The sequence below is a fragment of the Ailuropoda melanoleuca genome, chromosome 12, assembly GCF_002007445.2.
Source record: "Ailuropoda melanoleuca isolate Jingjing chromosome 12, ASM200744v2, whole genome shotgun sequence".
NCBI lineage: Eukaryota > Metazoa > Chordata > Mammalia > Carnivora > Ursidae > Ailuropoda > Ailuropoda melanoleuca.
Window position 1 is genome coordinate 33,319,581 of NC_048229.1, and position 16,481 is coordinate 33,336,061.

Below are 16,481 nucleotides of genomic sequence, written 5' to 3' on the forward strand. Positions count from 1 at the left end.
GGCTGTGCAGGGTCTCCCCACCTTCTGTGGTCTGTTCCAGCAGGACTTGGCCCTTTGGGGTAGAAAAATCGGCCCTGCCTAGGGATGAACCATTCTGTTTTGGTCTTAGCTTTGTTTGCCTGTCTGAAATTCTGGGCCTACTATTGTCCTTGTCCACTGTCCTCTCCTAGCCCCTCACAGGAACCCCTGCCTGTTCCCCTACTACGTGGGGCACTTGTCACATCTTCCAACTCCATCCAAACCTGCTTGAGTACTCAGGGATTCCTTCCTCCTTCTTGCCTTTGGACTGGTCACCCAGCCCACCCTCACCCTCCTTCCTACAGAGGCTTCCTCCAGTGGGATCACCTGCCCCTCAGCCCTAAAGTTCCCCACCACCATCCAAACGGACTATTCCAACCAGGCAGGGTTATCTACCCCACCTACCCGCTGCCAACCCACAGAACCGCTGAAGGGGGTGTGTATGAGCTCTGTGATTTCTGAATTCTATTTTTTTAAGACTGTATTTTACAATTAAAGGAGCTCTGGGGTAAAGAAGTCATCTTTAAGAATGTGTCTGAGAACCATGGCATTCATCTGCAAAATGCGTTCAAGGTTCATTGGTTTTAGCAGAGAGGCTGGGAGGATTCCCAAAGGAACGGGGCAGAGTCATCCTATAAGCTGTTTCCCAGATGGGGAAACTGAGGCCCTGGGGTAGCAAAGGGACTTGTCCAGTGCCACACAGTGAGGGACTGTCCTTAGGTTTCTCAGGGTGGTAGACTGGTTGCTGTAACGTGGGAACTGGACGAGGTGAGGGTGGGAAGGAAGAAGAGGAGGGGAAGGTGGATTACTGTGCGAGGGGCACACACCCCCATCATCATCATCAGAGCAGCCCTTCAAATCAATCCAGAAATCTTCACATTTATAAAAAACTGGCAGATTTATTCCGTCGGGGCCCATTTTCAAGAAGCTAAAGGTGAAGGTGGGAGAGGAGAGGTCTCCTCCCCTTTTCCTTTCTCCCTCATCTTATTATCCCCAAGGGGTAAAAATGGCCTGGACCCCAAAACCTACCCAAATAAAAAAAACCAAAAAACTGAGGTTCCAAAAAGTTATAGCATCTTAATTCCACATAGAAAAGGGGAAGGAGCCAAAGGGAAGGGAGTTCCCTGGGGTGGGGGTGGAGGAGATGCCCCCCAGCCTGGTGGGACATTTCCCCCCCCCTTAAATAGCTGCCCCAGATGGGACAAGCCTGGGGGCACAGCATTTAAAAACTCCCCACGTCCCAATTTTATCAAAACCAAAGAGAAACAAAATTTCCCTTTCTCCCCCCAACCTAAATATATATATATTTTTTTCTTTAAAAAACAAAAATTCGAAGGCATTAAGCGTTAAAGTGAATCTAGAACAAGGGAATGTGAAATTCCCTCCTTCCTTCCCCCTTCCTTTGGGGTTAATTGGTACATCCCCAGCAGAGGAACCAGCCCCAAGGGGATGGCAGAGGGGAAGGACCAAAGGGAGCAAAGGGTGGGGGCCTCCCCAGCCAATCAGCAGCCAGTATGGGTGTGGGCGTGGGGCCAAGGAAGCCACACCCCTTTGGAATTTTCCAAGTAGGACGGGGAGTAGGGAAGATGCATTCCTGTGTAGTCTTCGGCCAATTCCAAGTTGAGGCAGGGAAAGCGGGGTGACAGGCGGGGTGTGCAGAAAGGAGATATGGTATCTTCCAGGCCCTGTGGTCAGGGGGAACCCCGCTTCCTCAGCTCCTGGACAAACGCTGGAAGGAAACAAGGGGCAGGGGTCAGGGGCAGAGCCTCTTCCGCCTTCCCTTCCAACACAGGGCCCTTTCCAGGAGACATGATGCCTCCAAAACAAATGTTTAAAATAAAAAACCACCTCACCTTCAATGATTTCCTCTTTTACTTTCTGTAGTTCCTTCCTCACCTCTTCCAGAAGCTCCTGGAAATAATGGGGTGCAACAAATCAGGAATGGTGCCTGGACTTACAGAAATGAAGCCACCCTTTCTTAATGACCGAAGGGCCAGAGGAAGAAGGTTCAAGACTCACCCCTGCCCCTCCCCAACCCACACACACAGTGACATCACTGATAAGGCCACAGAGTGACTGGAGAATTCTAGGGGAAAATTCTGGATCCTTGGAGCCAGATGAAAAGGACTGGAGAGCATCCAGGACCAGGGCTGGCAAATACATTCCAGTCTCCTGCCAATTCCAGGTGGTGCTGGCTGTCTGGGGCCAGTGTGCTGGAAAGGACTCTGGGTACTCATCACGAATGAGTGCAGTGATAGATTAGTAAGGTCTGTTATCAGAGCTGGAATAGGAGGCTGTGCTATGTGTGTCATCCCTGATCTGATTCAATCTCTCCCTTTCTCAGGCTGGAAAACTGAGGTTTCTGAGGCCTTTTCATAGAATCAGAGGACAGGTCGGTGTTAGAGTTTGGACCCGGATCTCCTTTCTTCCTGTGGCCCCTTTCTAGCCCCCAGACGTCACCCCTGGGCCCCTCTCGAAGCTACCTGTTTCACTCTCTCCAGGTCTGACTCATCACTGGAGCTGGGTGTAGAGGGGTGGGCCTCGGAAGTGGTCACGGAAGAAGAGGACTTCATCCTAAGAGAGTCGGTGTGGTTTGGAACAGAAATGAGGTTAGAGAGAGGGTCTGCCTCCCCTGCTTCCCGTTCCAGGGGTCGCACTGTGTTCCTTCCTACAAAGTTGGCAAATCCCATCTATTGGTGGGGGGGGGGAGCAGGCAGCATGGATGGCCCACCTTGGCAAGGTTGTGCTGTTTTTCTCCCAGGGTCTCCGCACAGGTTCTGGGGGAAAGGCGACAAATCAGGAAGATCAGGGACAAGGAATGTCCCACCTCCATCTCCCCCCACCGCCGCCCCGAGCCCCATCAGCCCCTGTTCAAAGAACCCCCTGTTCAAAGAACCTTCTTAGGAGACTACAATCCCCAGCATTGTTTGCAGACTCCCCCATGAGGGGGCATTCCACGTGAGAACAGGGCACCCTGAGACTTGTAGTTCCAAGGCTAGACTGGCTCACTCACCACTCTGGGCTGGGACTCTGGCCTCTGGCTCCTCCTGCTGGTGGGAAGTAAAACTGTCATGAGACCACCAGCTCTTTCTCCTCCTCCGGCTTCAAACCCCGCCCATTCCTATCACACCCCCGGCCCTCCCCAGTAGCCCTGCCCGAATGGTACAGCCTAAGGTGCGTATGGCAGGAAGAGCCCCTAACTCACATTGGCAGATTCATCCTTGGGGGGTTTCTCCCCAACTTGTGTGGCTTTCCTTCTGCAGGAGGGACAGGCAAAAACAGATGACTTCAGCCCTCCCTCAGCCACTCGGTAATTCTTACCAGAGTTCTAGAAAGGTGGAGTCTAAGGTGTAGAGTTCTGGAAGTCTCCAAAGCTAAAGAAACTGGAGTTTTAGAAGTTAACGAGAGGGCTGTTCTCCAACTGGGGTGGGGGCTTACGATTCTCACATTTGGGAATCACAAAATTCTAAGGGTGGGAAGAGGTCTCTGTCTTAGACAGGTGGGATTCTAGGAATCTGAGTTTCCAAGATTCTGAGGCAGGATCTCCTACAGGGAGACCTCCTGAGGTCCTAGAATTCTGGGTTTCAGAACATTCCGGAAGCTACCTAGGTGGTTCCAAACCTCAGCTGTATGTTCCAAACCTACAGCAGAATGTAATCTCCAGCATTAAATCCCAAATCTGTCTGTCAGAGAGGGAACTTTCACCCAAAGAAACAAACCAAATGGGAATCTGAGCCCTCCCCCAACCTCGCCCCCTGAACTGGAATCTCCAGGTGGCAACTGCTGGTCTGAGGGGTTTCTTCCCAGAGCTTTCCAAGGCATTGACGGCTCCAGGCTCAGGCTCACCTCCGGGCCAGCATGGCGTTCATCTCTTCCATCAGCCCCCCACCCGTGCTCCGACTGCTCTCTGCTTTGGGGGCTGGGGGCCCCCCTGAGGCCTCCTCCTGCTGGAGAAGTTACAAAGAGAAGGGGGCTTTATGGGCAGGCCACTTGCCCCCCCCCCAGCCCTCCTGTGACACCCCCATCCCCAGCAACTCTGGCCTCATCCCATTATTCCATCAGGGTTGTCACCCCACGTCCTGCCCCGCATGGCCCCCTCACCTTGCTGACTTTCCTGAGTTTGGCTCCAGCGATGGCTGCTGCAAGGCCAGGGGCCCCTGTTCCCCCACCACTGGGGCCTTGTGCTGTGGGGAGAGGGGGTGCAGGGGGCGGGCCTCCCCCTGCTCCATGCCCTGCAGCTGAGACCCCTGAGGGGGCACCAGGGGGTGGGGGGGGCCCTGGAGGAGGAGGAGGTCCTGGAGGTGGGGGTGGTCCCCCAGCTGGAGGAGCAGGTGGGCCTCCTGGAAGAACACAGAAAAGGAGGGTGCTAAGAGAGAAGACTCACTCCTTGCTGTCCAGCTGGCCCACCCCCTCCCTGGGGAGCCCCCCTCACCCTTGGTCCTCATCACCCCCAAGGCCACCGAGCAATCACCTGCATTGGAGACTCGGCGCTCCATGTGCTCTGGGGGGCCCGGCTGCTGCCTGGGAAGGGGTGATGGAGCTGTTGTCACTCAGGGGCCCAAGGATGGCCAGCAACCTCCCGGCTCCCCTCCCAGGTCTCCTGGGAGGGTGACTGCCAATCCCCGCCCTTGCCTTCCTCCCCCAGGGGCCCAGGAAGAGATGGGAAGAAGGGCAGGGTCAGGGTGGGACAAGATGTTAGCATTCGAGTCATCAGACTCTCAAGAACATGTGAATTACAAAATGCCCAAGATCTTTTAAACAACCCACTTTTGGACTCTGGGAATGTGGGGGACCAGGACTTGAGGGGTCAGAAGGTTCTGCAACTCTGGGTGTGGGAGTTTCTCAGACTCCCGGAGATGGGAAAGCCCTTCATTTCTAGCCTGCTGGGAGTAGTAGGAACATTCTGGAAACTGAATGTTGGAGCGTTCTGGACTCTGGGAGGTAGGGGTTCTGGAACATCCTAGAACTCTGGTGCTGGTAAGGTTCTCCACCCAGAGGCTGGCCCCACCTTTTCTGCTGTTCCACCTCTTCTGGGGCGGGACCATTCTGGACAGACCAGGTGGAAGGTGCCGCAGGTGGTGGCGGTGGCGGAGGCCCCCCTCCTAGAAGGCAGGAGTAGAAAACCATGGTGAGTCAACCCCAGAACTCTGCCCCACCCCGTGACACTGTGTCTCAGCTGTCCCAGGAATCCCTCCCAGAGGCGCTCTCTTCCTTCCTCCTGCAGGACCCTGACCCTCAGGCTGGGGTGTGGGATGAGGTCCCGCACCAGCCTCCGCTGACTAAGCAGACACGAGGCAGGTGCTGTGATGATTCCCAGCGAAGGCCTGAGGCAGGCAGTCACTTGCCTCTGGTCAGTCACTTGCCCCATGTCTTGCAGACTAGAATTTGCGTGAACAAGACCGATTCAGGCTGATTTCTAGCCTCTGGGCTCTTAACCACTGTCACCACCACTCAGACCCCAGCCCCAGAACTCGCTAGAAAGGTTGGGAGCCTCTTCCTCACCCACCTCCAGGCCTCTGGCCCCCACAACCTGAACCACCCACCGTACTTTTCTATGCCCCCAGCCAAGCAAGCCCTCCCCACTGGCACTCAAATGCCTGTCACTGGGGGGATGTGAAGTCTGACAGCAGTCCCCCCCAGACTCTAGTGCACCGCAGTCTCCTAAAGCCTCACCCCTCAGAGTACTGTGGGTGGACTGGCAGCCTCATCACAGGGGCACTGGTTACAAATGCAGAGGCTCCGGTGCGCCCAGGCCCAACTGATTGGCCCACCGGCCCCGAGGATGTGTGTGCGTGCTCACGTCTAAGAAATACAACTGGAGATCTTTTTCTTAACAGCGAGGCCGGAAAACTAACTCATGACCCATCACTACAACGGCTATCTAATGAAAGGTCACAGGGAGCCTTCTGGGGGCTGGAAGGATCTGGATTTGGATCTGGATCGGGGAGGTGGGCACCTGGGAGGGTGCATGTGTAAAAACATCCCCTGCAGAAATACGCGGGTGCGCGTGGGGCACCCAGGAGCCTCTCCGAAGTCCTCACCATAACTCTCCACGGTAGCCGTGCAGTAGCAGTCAATGAGAACGGGGGCTAACTCGAGAGTGGTAAAGTGCAGGGGGCCCCCGCGGCCCCCTCTCTTACCTTCCAGGGCCTCCAGGGCGCTGGCCATGGCCGCTGCGAACTGCGCTGCGTCCTCCTTGCTCCCGAAGTTGAGGCCCCAGACCTGGCGGGCGTCACGCCACTGGTGGAAACTGGGGGTGGCCTGGTTATACTTGATACCCCGGACGATTGCACAGTTGATGACCACCTTGGCGGGAGGGGGAGGGCGGGTGAGGATGGTGGGGNNGCGGGGGCCCGCAGCCCAGAGGGGGAGAGGGGGGAGGCTTCACCTGCTGTTCTGGCTGCATCTTCCAGCCGACAACCCGGAAGGAATTGGCGGTGGGGTTGTGGTAGATCTGGACTCGGCTGAAAGCCTGAGGGCCCGTGCCCGCCGGCACCCATCGCTTGTTGCTGTCATCGTAAAGCATCACAGTGGCCCAGCTGGAGCAGATAACCGTCTCACTGCGGGGAGAGGGCAGGGCGAACAGCGGGTTAGCGGAGGGGAGCACGGCCCCCACCTTCAAAGTGGCCAGTCACCTGCATCCGGGTCTCCCAGGGACATTCAGAGCTTCCTGGCATGGGAGGGGGAGGGAGACACCCCGACAGGGGAGAGGGTCAGAGACATGCAGATGGGGAGACCCAGGTAGAGGATGGGAGAGAGAAGCAGCCAGGTGGGACAGAGACAGACAGACTGGAAGGGAGACAAACAGGAGAACTGGGAACGTGAGAGAGAGGAAGAGTCAGACGGATAGACGGGAAGAGACAAACATTCAGATGGATGTGGGGAGACCGGGGAGAAGGGAGAGACAGAGACAGACAGACTGGGAATGGGGGAGGGAACAAGTGGAAAGGCAGGGGCTGGAGACAGATAAGCACGGAAGGGAGTAAGATAGGCAGATGGAGGAACACAGAGTCGGGAGACAGCCAGACGAGGGGACTCAGAAGCGGGATGGTGGGGACCCAGCGAGATCTCTGGGCAACACTGGGGACTAGCCCCTGCCTGGTGCTCTCAGACTCGGTTTCCCTGTCTCTGCCAGGGTGCTTCACCAGTCCCCCAGCCCCCACTCCCTGCTCAGGTCAGAAGACGAAGCCAAGCCTCAGGGAGGGGAAGGGTGAGGTCTGCAGGATGCTGGGCATGGATGCTAGGTCCCGGGCTCTTCCGCCCCATCCATCCGGCTCCCCACCAGCAGCCATCAGCAGACACTCCCTGCTCTGTCAGGCCGAAGTCTTGGGCAATGATCCAGACAGCCCTGGCCCCGCCCTCCAGGGCAGGAGAACATCCCGTCCCCAGACAGTGCCAACCCAAGGCCAGGGCTGGGGTGCCCAGAAGGAGCACCTGCCCTGTCCTGGGGGTCAGGGAGGCCTCCTGCAGAAGGCCTTGGCAGGGAAGGGTCAGGAAACTGGTTTAGAGTTCGGGATCTGCGATCCACAGACCTGGGTTCAGATCCTCAGAGACATCTACTCCATGTGACTCAGGGAAACCACCTTCCCACCCAGGTAACTCTTCTTCCTCGCCTGCAAAGTGGGGATCTTCCAGCGGACTCCCAGGGCAGTGGGAGGAGTAAATGGAGTCTGGTCACAGAAAGCACTTGGCACAGTGCCTGGCACGTACTGAGTGCTTAGTAACTGTCAGCATCCCTTTCACAGCACCCTGAACAGAAGACACCACTGGGGAGTCAGACGGCCACATCCCTCCGAAACCCCCACCAGTCCTACTGGGTTGGTTCCAAGCCCCCTCCCTCAGTGAGGAAACTCAGGCTTCCAGATGGGAAGTGACTTGCCCAAGGTCACACACAGACCAGGGGGAAGCACTAGTCCCCACCCCACCCCACCCCCCAGCAGACTTTTTCCTAAAAAGAGGAAGTTGGTGGTCAGGGGTTTCCGGGGAGATTAATTATACCAGCGATGGCTCTGTCTCAGCCAGGGCTGGGGGCTGGGGCGTGACGCTAATGTAAAAGACAGGGCAGGGAAAGCCCCTCACCAGACCCAGTTCCTAGGGCAAGAAGCTGAGCCCCCGTTCCTCCCCATAAGTTTATACAGTTGAGGCACTTCCCTCTTACCAGGCACCATAGCTAGTCAGGCTCTTGAAGCCCTTTCCAGGGACACTCATTTCATTCTCACTGCAGCCCTTCAACATGGGCACTATTTTCATCCTCGTTTGGCAAGTGAGGACTATAAATGGAGGCCCAGAGAGGTTGAGGGATTTGTCCAGAATCACACAGGTGGTAAGCAATTGAGCAAGGATTTGAACCCAGGCCACCTGGCTCTCAGGTCCTGGGTCTTTACCACCACCGGAGACTGCGTGGGCCCTACCCAAATATCAGGTGCTGTTTCCAGACAAGTGCAGCCTCGGGGACTGTTTCTGGCTCCCGCTGCCCCTGGCAGGGCAGGGTTAAGGCCTCGCCCACACCTGCCACCCACACCCAGGGCAGACTCTGGTCAGGCACCCGGGGCTAGAGCTGCTACCCCACCCTGGCTGCACTTTGCTCTCCCAAGCAGCCTTGCCCTGCTGAGTGTCTGGCCTGGCTGGAGAACTGGGCGTTTGCTGAGTGACCCCAGGCTGGTCCTGCCCCTCTCCAGGCCACAGTGTCCCCATTACAGCACAAGGATCCTGTTAGAACACAAGTCAGATTGTGTCCCTCCTCTTCTCGGAAAGCTCCCGTGGCTCCCCGCAGACTAAAAGCCAAGTTCTCTCTGTGGTCTGCGTGAGCTGTGTGATCTCTGATCTCATCGATGCTTCCCTCCCTCAGGCTTGCTGTTCCAGCCCCACTGCTCTGTTCCAACCTCACTGGCCTCCCCGCGGCTCCTTCAGCATGCCAGACAGATTACCCCCTCAGGCCTGTGCATTTGTTTTCCCTCGACCTGTATTCTCACCTCCTTCGGGTCTCGGCTTACATGTCGCCTCTTCTGAGAAGCCCTCCCTGACTACCCTAGCTGGAAAAACTCCTCCTTCCGGTCCCAAGTTCCATTCCACAGCAGGGCTCCTGCCTGATGGGTCCCTGCCTCCCCTACCAAAGGGTCAGGGCAGAGATTCTTTTTCTTTTTGTTCCCTGCTGTGTCCTGACAACCCAGAATGGTGCCTGGCAGTAGTAGGTACTCAGTAGTAGCCAATTCGTTGTTCATCCTTAAAAGGAAAAACTCTCAACAAAGGCGCTGTCGTTTATGGGTCAGCTTTTGTCCTGGACATTGTTTTAGGTACTGGGCCCCAATTTGCACATGACCTCACGGCGGGGGCTCTAGTGCTTACCCTTTTAACAGATGAGCAACCGTGGGCACAGAGAGCTGAAGACACTTGTCCCAGGTCATTCAGCAAGTACGCGGAGGGGCTCCTATTTGAACCCTGGTCTACCGACGTTCTTAACCTCATTTAAAGATGAGGAAAGAGCTAAGCTGAATTTTTTAAGAGGCGAGGTATAAACTGATGTGTATCAGCGGTTTAAAAAAAAAGTGAGGGGCTATAAATACACCCGCACACAAGGGGGTGAGGTGATATGGACAGAGGCAGCTTCCCAGGAGGCTAACTGGGGTTGCCTCAGAGGAGGGCGGCTGACCGGGGCCTGAGGAAGGAGGGAGGAAATGGACGTTTGGTGCTGTTTACCCTCTTGAACTGCTTATTTCTTTCCTCTTTTCCAACCACGGGCCTGTATTACCTAGAAAACACTAATTCATTACTTAAGTTCAAAAAATAAAACTCTAAACCAGGCAAAAGCTTGAATGGAAAAATCCCACAGCCCAGGAAGCAGGGAGTGGGGCTGAAACAGGGGTGTGCCTGATTCCCATGGGCTCCCCTCGCCAGCCCAGGACCCCACACCTCCCCCAGAAGTCCCTGCATTCGGGAAAACTCTCCAACATGTGGTGGATGACAAAGGCTATGTGGCTTCCAATCTGAGCTGCAGTTTCCAGCCCTGGAAACCAGAATTCACTGAGTTTGCTGTAAGGATTCAAAGAGATAAGAAAAGCCCTAAGCTGGGGACCTGGAACTTGGCACAGACGCCACACAGGCAGCTGAGCGTCAAAACAGGAGGAAGAGGGTTTCTCATCACTGGAGGCAATCAAGCATAGTCACTCCGGTTTACTCAAGCCTTCCAGATTAGTGGCTTGCCCTTCCTTCACCCCTTCATCCCCCCTCCCCGCTCAGGATTTACCCCACAGCCTCTTTAAACCATAAAACTTGTAATCCACCCCCCAGCCCCCCATGCACACACCACTACAACCCTTGCAAACGGCAAGTCTTTGAAGCAAGCCTGGGGGAACCAGATCTAGGGTCTTTGGGTTTGTGTGGGTTCACTCTAATCCCTCCTCCCCGATAAGCCTCAGTTTCCCATAAATGAACCGGAAGGTAAAGGGTTTGTTTTGCTTATCTGCATTATCTTAAGTGTTCATATAGGAAAAACATGTTACGTGTGGTGGTGTTTTGTTTTGTTTTTTTTAAAGACCATTAAAGGTTTTATTTTCCTTTTTCTGTAATAATAGCATCATAGTCTGGAGACTGCCCTAAATTCAAATCCAGAGTTGCCTACTTCCAAACTGACTTTAATAGGTGATTTACTTAATTTCTCTGTGTCTCAGTTGTCCCATGGAGGGGGGCAGTCATAACGACACTGTGCCTGGCACAGAGTAGATGTTTGATCAAATGGTCTCTTATTATTATTTTTTAAAAATTTGTTTAAGGTAACAATGATTACCATTACTGGAAGAGTAAAGAAATGGATCCAAATACTTCTCAAGTCCCTTCTGCCCTGAGATTCTCAGACCTCTGCCCCCTTTCTCAGCCTTCCCAGAATTCCAGCTGAGCCTCTCACACAGCAGACACTCAACAAATATTTGTCAAACTGGGAGAAAAAGAACCATATCTTGTAATTTTCCATTTTAACATCCTCTCTTCCTACTGCCCCCAAGGCTGTCCCCAGCCAAACCAGACAGAAATCAGAGGATCCCAGTCCCCTCCCCTCCCTCAACACTGCCTGTGAATTGCTGAGGGATCTGGGGCCAGACCTGTCTCTCTCAGACTTAGTTTCCCCAGCTGACCTCATCAAGGGTCTTTTTGAATCCTAGCTGTCCTGGAAGAGGGGGCACAGCCCAGCAAGTTGGGTGTAGCCACCAGCAGGGAAGACCCCTCGGGTTGGTGTGAGTAACCCTCTGGTGGGACACGCAGCAGCTCAACTCCTGTTCACCCCCCAGGAGGTGGGAGGTTTGGCCGCATCCAACAGTAGGGGGGCCCTGTGGGAGGACCAAGGCCTCCGGGACTGGGGGAGGGGGGCCGGGAGGCCGTCCCAGACACTGCTCCTGCCCTTTTACGGTCTCACAGTGAGTGAGGCAGCACTAACTCGGACATCCGCCATCCGCCTTCCACGGTGCCTGGGACCGGAAACGCGAGGGGGGGGCGAGGGGCGGGGCTGGGGAGCAGTGGGAGAGTTGAGTCCCCTGGGAAGAGGGTGAGGGAAGAGAGCCTGGCTCCCGAAAAATGCCCCCTCTCTGGGGCAGGCCTTGAAGAGCTGTTGCTATAATGGGGGTAGGCAGGAGACCCTGAGGGTGTCTGTGGTGCCCCCTCGCTCCAAATTTTCCAACACTTTCACATCAGAAGGAACACATGCGGAGGGGACTGTCTAATGGTCATAAAAAGCAATGCCACTCTTTATGTCAGAGGGCAGAGGCCTGAGAACGTAGGGGGAAGTGGGAGGATGTGGGCACCAGGGAGTTAATCCCCAGTCCTCCTCAGGGGCCTCCCCCTCAAGCTGGGGGCTTTGGGGGCAGGAAGTCCCTGAGAGAGTGGAGGAAGGGAGATAGTATTGTCAAGCTCAGGCCCCAGGGGAGAGATTATGGGGGGCCGGGGAGAGTGGGGGAGGGTCTACTCCGGTCCCCCAGCCCACACCGGCCCCGCCCTCAGGTGAGCCCAGGAGTTCTGCGGGAGGACCGGGTAAGACAAAATGCCTGGGTCCTTTGGGCCCCCCACCCCCAGGATTAAATTCCTGGGAAGATAGCTGGAACTATCTTGGAACCATGGATCCCAGGGGGAGAGGGCTGTGACCTTGAGGCTTTACAGCGCGCCCCCCCCCACCAACCCCACAGCACCGGATGGCCAGGAAGGGGGGCGGTGGTGAGAGCAGGGGGAGGCGCGTGGTGGGGAAAGCAGCCGGCCCACAGCGCTCCTTGCCCGCCCCCCCACACCAGCTGTCTCGACAGGTGAGTCAGGAAGACAAAGGCCCCTCTACCCCCAGTTGCCGCGCCCCCTCCCTCCCCAGGAGGGCGCAGGTCGGGGCGAGGGGCCGCCCTTCTGGCCCCGGGCCGGGGAGCCGCCCTCCGTGCTGAGCGTTGGAGCTCCGTCCTAGGCACCGCTTGTTTTAAGCAGAGTGTGGGTGGGGAGCGGCGGGGGAGGGGAGTCCCAACCAGACCCTCGAGGCTGCGTCTGGGTCCGTGGGTCCGTCCGCACCAACCTCCACAGGAGGACGAGAGCCCCCTAAATTTAGGGGGTTAAGTACCCCCGAAGTTAAGTAGCGAGGTCCCACTTGGGAAAGCTTTTTCCATCGCCACGTAAAGGGAGACCCCGCAAACCAAGGTCTACGTCGCAAATGTCTCTTCCAGGTCCCAGGGACCCCCAAACCGGTCCCCCCGCCATCCCTCCCGGAGCCCAAGTTGAGATTTGGGGAGTCTGTGCCCTGCCTAAATCCTGGGCTCCATGCAGGGAGTATCTGCCAACTTGGAGGTCCTCTGAAAAGTCTTTAAGAAATTCGGGAGTCCTCGGAGCGCCCCCAAATCTGAGGGCTCCCAAGAGAACCTCACAGGCACCACCCCAAGCCTTCAGAGTCATGGCGAAGTGATCAGTATTTGGAACTCGTCCAAGGGGCCTCGGCCTCAAATCCGAGGCCCCCAGTGCCCTGTCCCCAAATTCCAGCCCGGAGCAAGCTGGGGGAGGGGGACAAAGGCGGGGCGGGGAGCCCGCGCGGAGCGCGGAAGGGTTTGGAGGCAGTTCGAGGCTCACCTCATGGCTGCTCAGCGGGAGGGCGGCGCACCCACGGGTGGGTGCTCCCGGGGCGGCCCTGGCTCAAGGTTCGGGGTTCGGGGCTGGCTCCAGATTCTGCTCAGTCTCCCCCAGGGTCCCGCCCCATAGAGTCCGGCTTCCTGGGGGGAACGTGGACGGGGCCGGGGCGGGTCCTCAGGCGCCTCCTCCCTCTGGAGGTTTGATCGAGGGTCCCTGCTGCAGAAAGGGGGTGCGGCGTCCTGTCCCCGGCGCGCCCCCTCGGCCGGCGGCGGGTACAATGTTACTCTTACTACTGTACTTCTCTTCGCTACATTTCGTTCCAAAATTCCACTCCCCGCACCCACAATGCCCTGCGCCTTAAAGGGGCCGCGGACACCTCAAGACAGTGGGGTGGGGGGGTGAAGGGCGCTTAAAAGGGCAACGCGGAACCCTAGACTTCCGCTATTTACCTCTTCCCCAACCTTATTGCTAGGGATGCACGCCGAGGGTCACCCCCAAATTAGGGGGCAAGTTTGGTGGAGGGTAAGGGATCCTTCTGATCCCTCGTTCTCTCCCACGATAGAAATTCCTAGGAGGATCTTAATGGGGACACAATTTCTTCTCACCCTCCCCAGCGACTTCTCCATTTCTTCACATTCTGCTCAGTTGGGGGGGTGCGAAGAGGATCTTCTGGTTAAGCATAGATTCTCTCAAATTTTCTCCCTTAAATGCTACCTTCAGACCCACAACGTCTCTCTTCTCTGCCAATTTATGAAGGGTTACTAAGGGGTGAACCCCTTCTCCCCAGGACAGGAGGGGGATGGGCGGAGAGGGCCCCATCCCTCTCACCGCCCCCCGCCCGCCCCAGGAAGGTGAGGAGGAAGTGGGCCGAGGGGGCGCGGCCGGCCGCTGACTCACAGCCGAGGGGTGGGGGTGGGGGTGCGGCTGGACCTGGGTGGGGATGGGACTCCAGGTTCCCATGTGGGTAAAGCCCCTGAACCTCTCTCCACGCATGCCTCGCCATGACTCAGTGTCGCCCGCAGAGGATGGGGGGATCATCCAGAAGTAGGAGGGCGCGGAGGCAGGGGCACCCACCCTAGTGCTGGCTCCTGGGAACCCCCTCCCCCAAGCGGCGGCTTGGGGCTCAGCCCCAACACCCTCCCAGGCTTCCGCAGCGGGTCCCGCAGGCCCCGCCCCATGTGACGCCACTAGTGGCCACTCCCCTCCCGTAGAGCGCCACCTGGCCGGGGTCAGGTGCCCTAGGCGTGGGTAGGATGCCTGGGACATCATCAGTTCAACGTTCACAAATGGGTAAACTGAGGCCTGGAGGTAAGGAATAACTCTGGGCCGTAGCCCTCTTGCCTGAGCCCTCAGAATCATAGTGGTGCCTGGGTGCGAGGTAGGAGTGTAAAACCAACAATTCGCAGAGCCAAGTGATCGAGTGAGGGAATCACCTTGTCCAGCCTTTATTCAAGCCTGGCCCTCTACCTGGATGCTGTTCTGACCTCCTTCACCTCATCCTTCGAGGCCATGCTCTGACATGAATTCTCCTCTAAAGAACTGAGTAATCTCCCCTCCTGTACCCTGCTCTGGGAGATCTTGAACGCTGATCCGCCTAGGTTATAATTACTTCCCGCTGTGTCTCCTCAGCTGTGAGTTCTTTGGGGACAGGGGTAGACGTGATCAGTTTCTGTGCCTCAGTCAATCCAGCCAAGCCCGGAACAGCAGCTCAACACATATTTATCCGACAGAATGAGAACCCCAGTTCTGTGTGACCTTGGGCAACTTTTTTCTCCTCTCTGTGGCTCAGCTTTCCCGTCTGTGAAATGGGAGGGCTGGTGCTTCTGTGTGCCACCTGCACTTCGGTCAGCAACGTTTTCTATAAAGGTCCAAATAGTAAATATTGGGGGCATACCAGACATAGGGTCTCTTTCACATATTCCCTTTTTTCCTCCCATCCTTTTAAAAATGTAAAAACCATTCTTAGCTCAGGTGCTGTACAAAACAGGTGGCAGGACCCTTACGCTAGAGAGACTGGCATATGTAATCACGAAGCCTGATCAAAGATCTTTGTGGCAGCAGCGATGTGAGAGCAAGAAATTAGAAATAGTTTAAATGTCCATCAAGGGGCGCCTAGGTGGCTCAGTCGATTAAGCGTCTGACTTTGGCTCAAACCTTGATCTCGGGGTCCTGGGATCAAGTCCCACATGGGGCTCTCTGCTCAGCAGGGTCTGCTTCTCCCTCTCCTTCTGCTCCTCCCTTCTGCTCATGCTCGCTCACTCTCTCTCTCAAACAAAGAAATAAAATCTTTTTTAAAAATGTCCATCAAGAGGAGGATGGATAACGAAAACCGTGGTAGATCCCCTTGTCTGCAGTGCTGAGCAGCAACGGAAAAAATGAGGCACGTAAATGGCATGAAAGTAGTCTCCAAGGTATCACTGAGGGGAAAACATAATTGCCAAGTGATACACAGTATGAAAAAAAAATCAAGGAAACACCAAAGGTACCACATACATCTGTGTACACGCAGAGTAAAAGGTCTGGAAAGATCCACTCCAAACCTATTACAGTGGTTACTGATAGGATAGAGAATGGGCATTTGATGGTCATAGACATCTCAAGACATCCCAAGCCTCACCTTGAAAATGCCACGTACCATCCAGCCTCTAGGCTTTGTACAGGCTATTCCTTGCGCCTTGGGACACTCTTCCCTGGGATATTTGCATGGCTGGCCCCTTCTCAGAGATTTCCCTGATCCCCCTGTTTAAAACCCCAGATGGAAAGCTGAGTGGCTAAGGGGTAGGGGGGGAAAGATTTTTTTTTTTTAAGATTTTATGTATTTAGGGGCGCCTGGGTGGCACAGCGGTTAAGCGTCTGCCTTCGGCTCAGGGCGTGATCCCGGCGTTCTGGGCTCGAGCCCCATCAGGCTCCTCTGCTATGAGCCTGCTTCTTCCTCTCCCACTCCCCCTGCTTGTGCTCCTTCTCTCGCTGGCTGTCTCTATCTCTGTCAAATAAACAAATAAAATCTTTTAAAAAAAAAGATTTTATGTATTTATTTGACAGAGAGTGCATGCGTACACACACACAAGTAGGGGGAGATGCAGAGGGAGAGGATTCCCCACTGAGCAAGATCCCAGGATCCTGGGATCATGACTTGAGCCGAAGGCAGATGCTTAACCGACTGAGCCACCCAGGCTCCCCAAGACTTTTCATTTCTGTACACCATTTTGTACCCTCTGAATTTTGAACCAAGTGAACTTTCTCCCCATTGCAGAAAAAAAATACAATTTTTTTAAAAAGTAGCCCCCCTAGACATCTTATCACCCTGTTCTTTTTTTTTTTTTTATTCGACAGAGATAGAGATAGCCAGCGAGAGAGGGAACACAAGCAGGGGGAGTGGGAGAGGA

General features: G+C 55.6%; 1 protein-coding gene across 3 annotated transcripts; it reads right to left on the reverse strand.

The window, feature by feature from the left end:
- Positions 1–895: 895 nt before the first annotated feature.
- Positions 896–13,446, reverse strand: VASP (vasodilator stimulated phosphoprotein). Of its 3 annotated transcripts, none has more exons than XM_034638835.1 (13): positions 13,096–13,446; positions 6,407–6,578; positions 6,159–6,324; positions 5,027–5,120; positions 4,490–4,539; positions 4,120–4,358; positions 3,865–3,962; positions 3,224–3,275; positions 3,032–3,068; positions 2,750–2,795; positions 2,502–2,592; positions 1,872–1,929; positions 896–1,747 (listed from the first exon to the last, which is right to left on the reverse strand). In XM_034638835.1, the coding sequence occupies exons 1-13, from the start codon at positions 13,098–13,100 to the stop codon at positions 1,710–1,712; spliced, it is 1,146 nt and encodes a 381-aa protein (XP_034494726.1). In that variant the 5' UTR covers positions 13,101–13,446; the 3' UTR covers positions 896–1,709. The 3 variants fall into 3 exon arrangements, with proteins under 3 accessions (XP_034494726.1, XP_034494725.1, XP_034494724.1); XM_034638834.1 differs by having other exon boundaries at positions 3,032–3,065; positions 3,865–3,965; positions 13,096–13,445; XM_034638833.1 differs by having other exon boundaries at positions 3,865–3,965; positions 13,096–13,445.
- Positions 13,447–16,481: the final 3,035 nt, after the last annotated feature.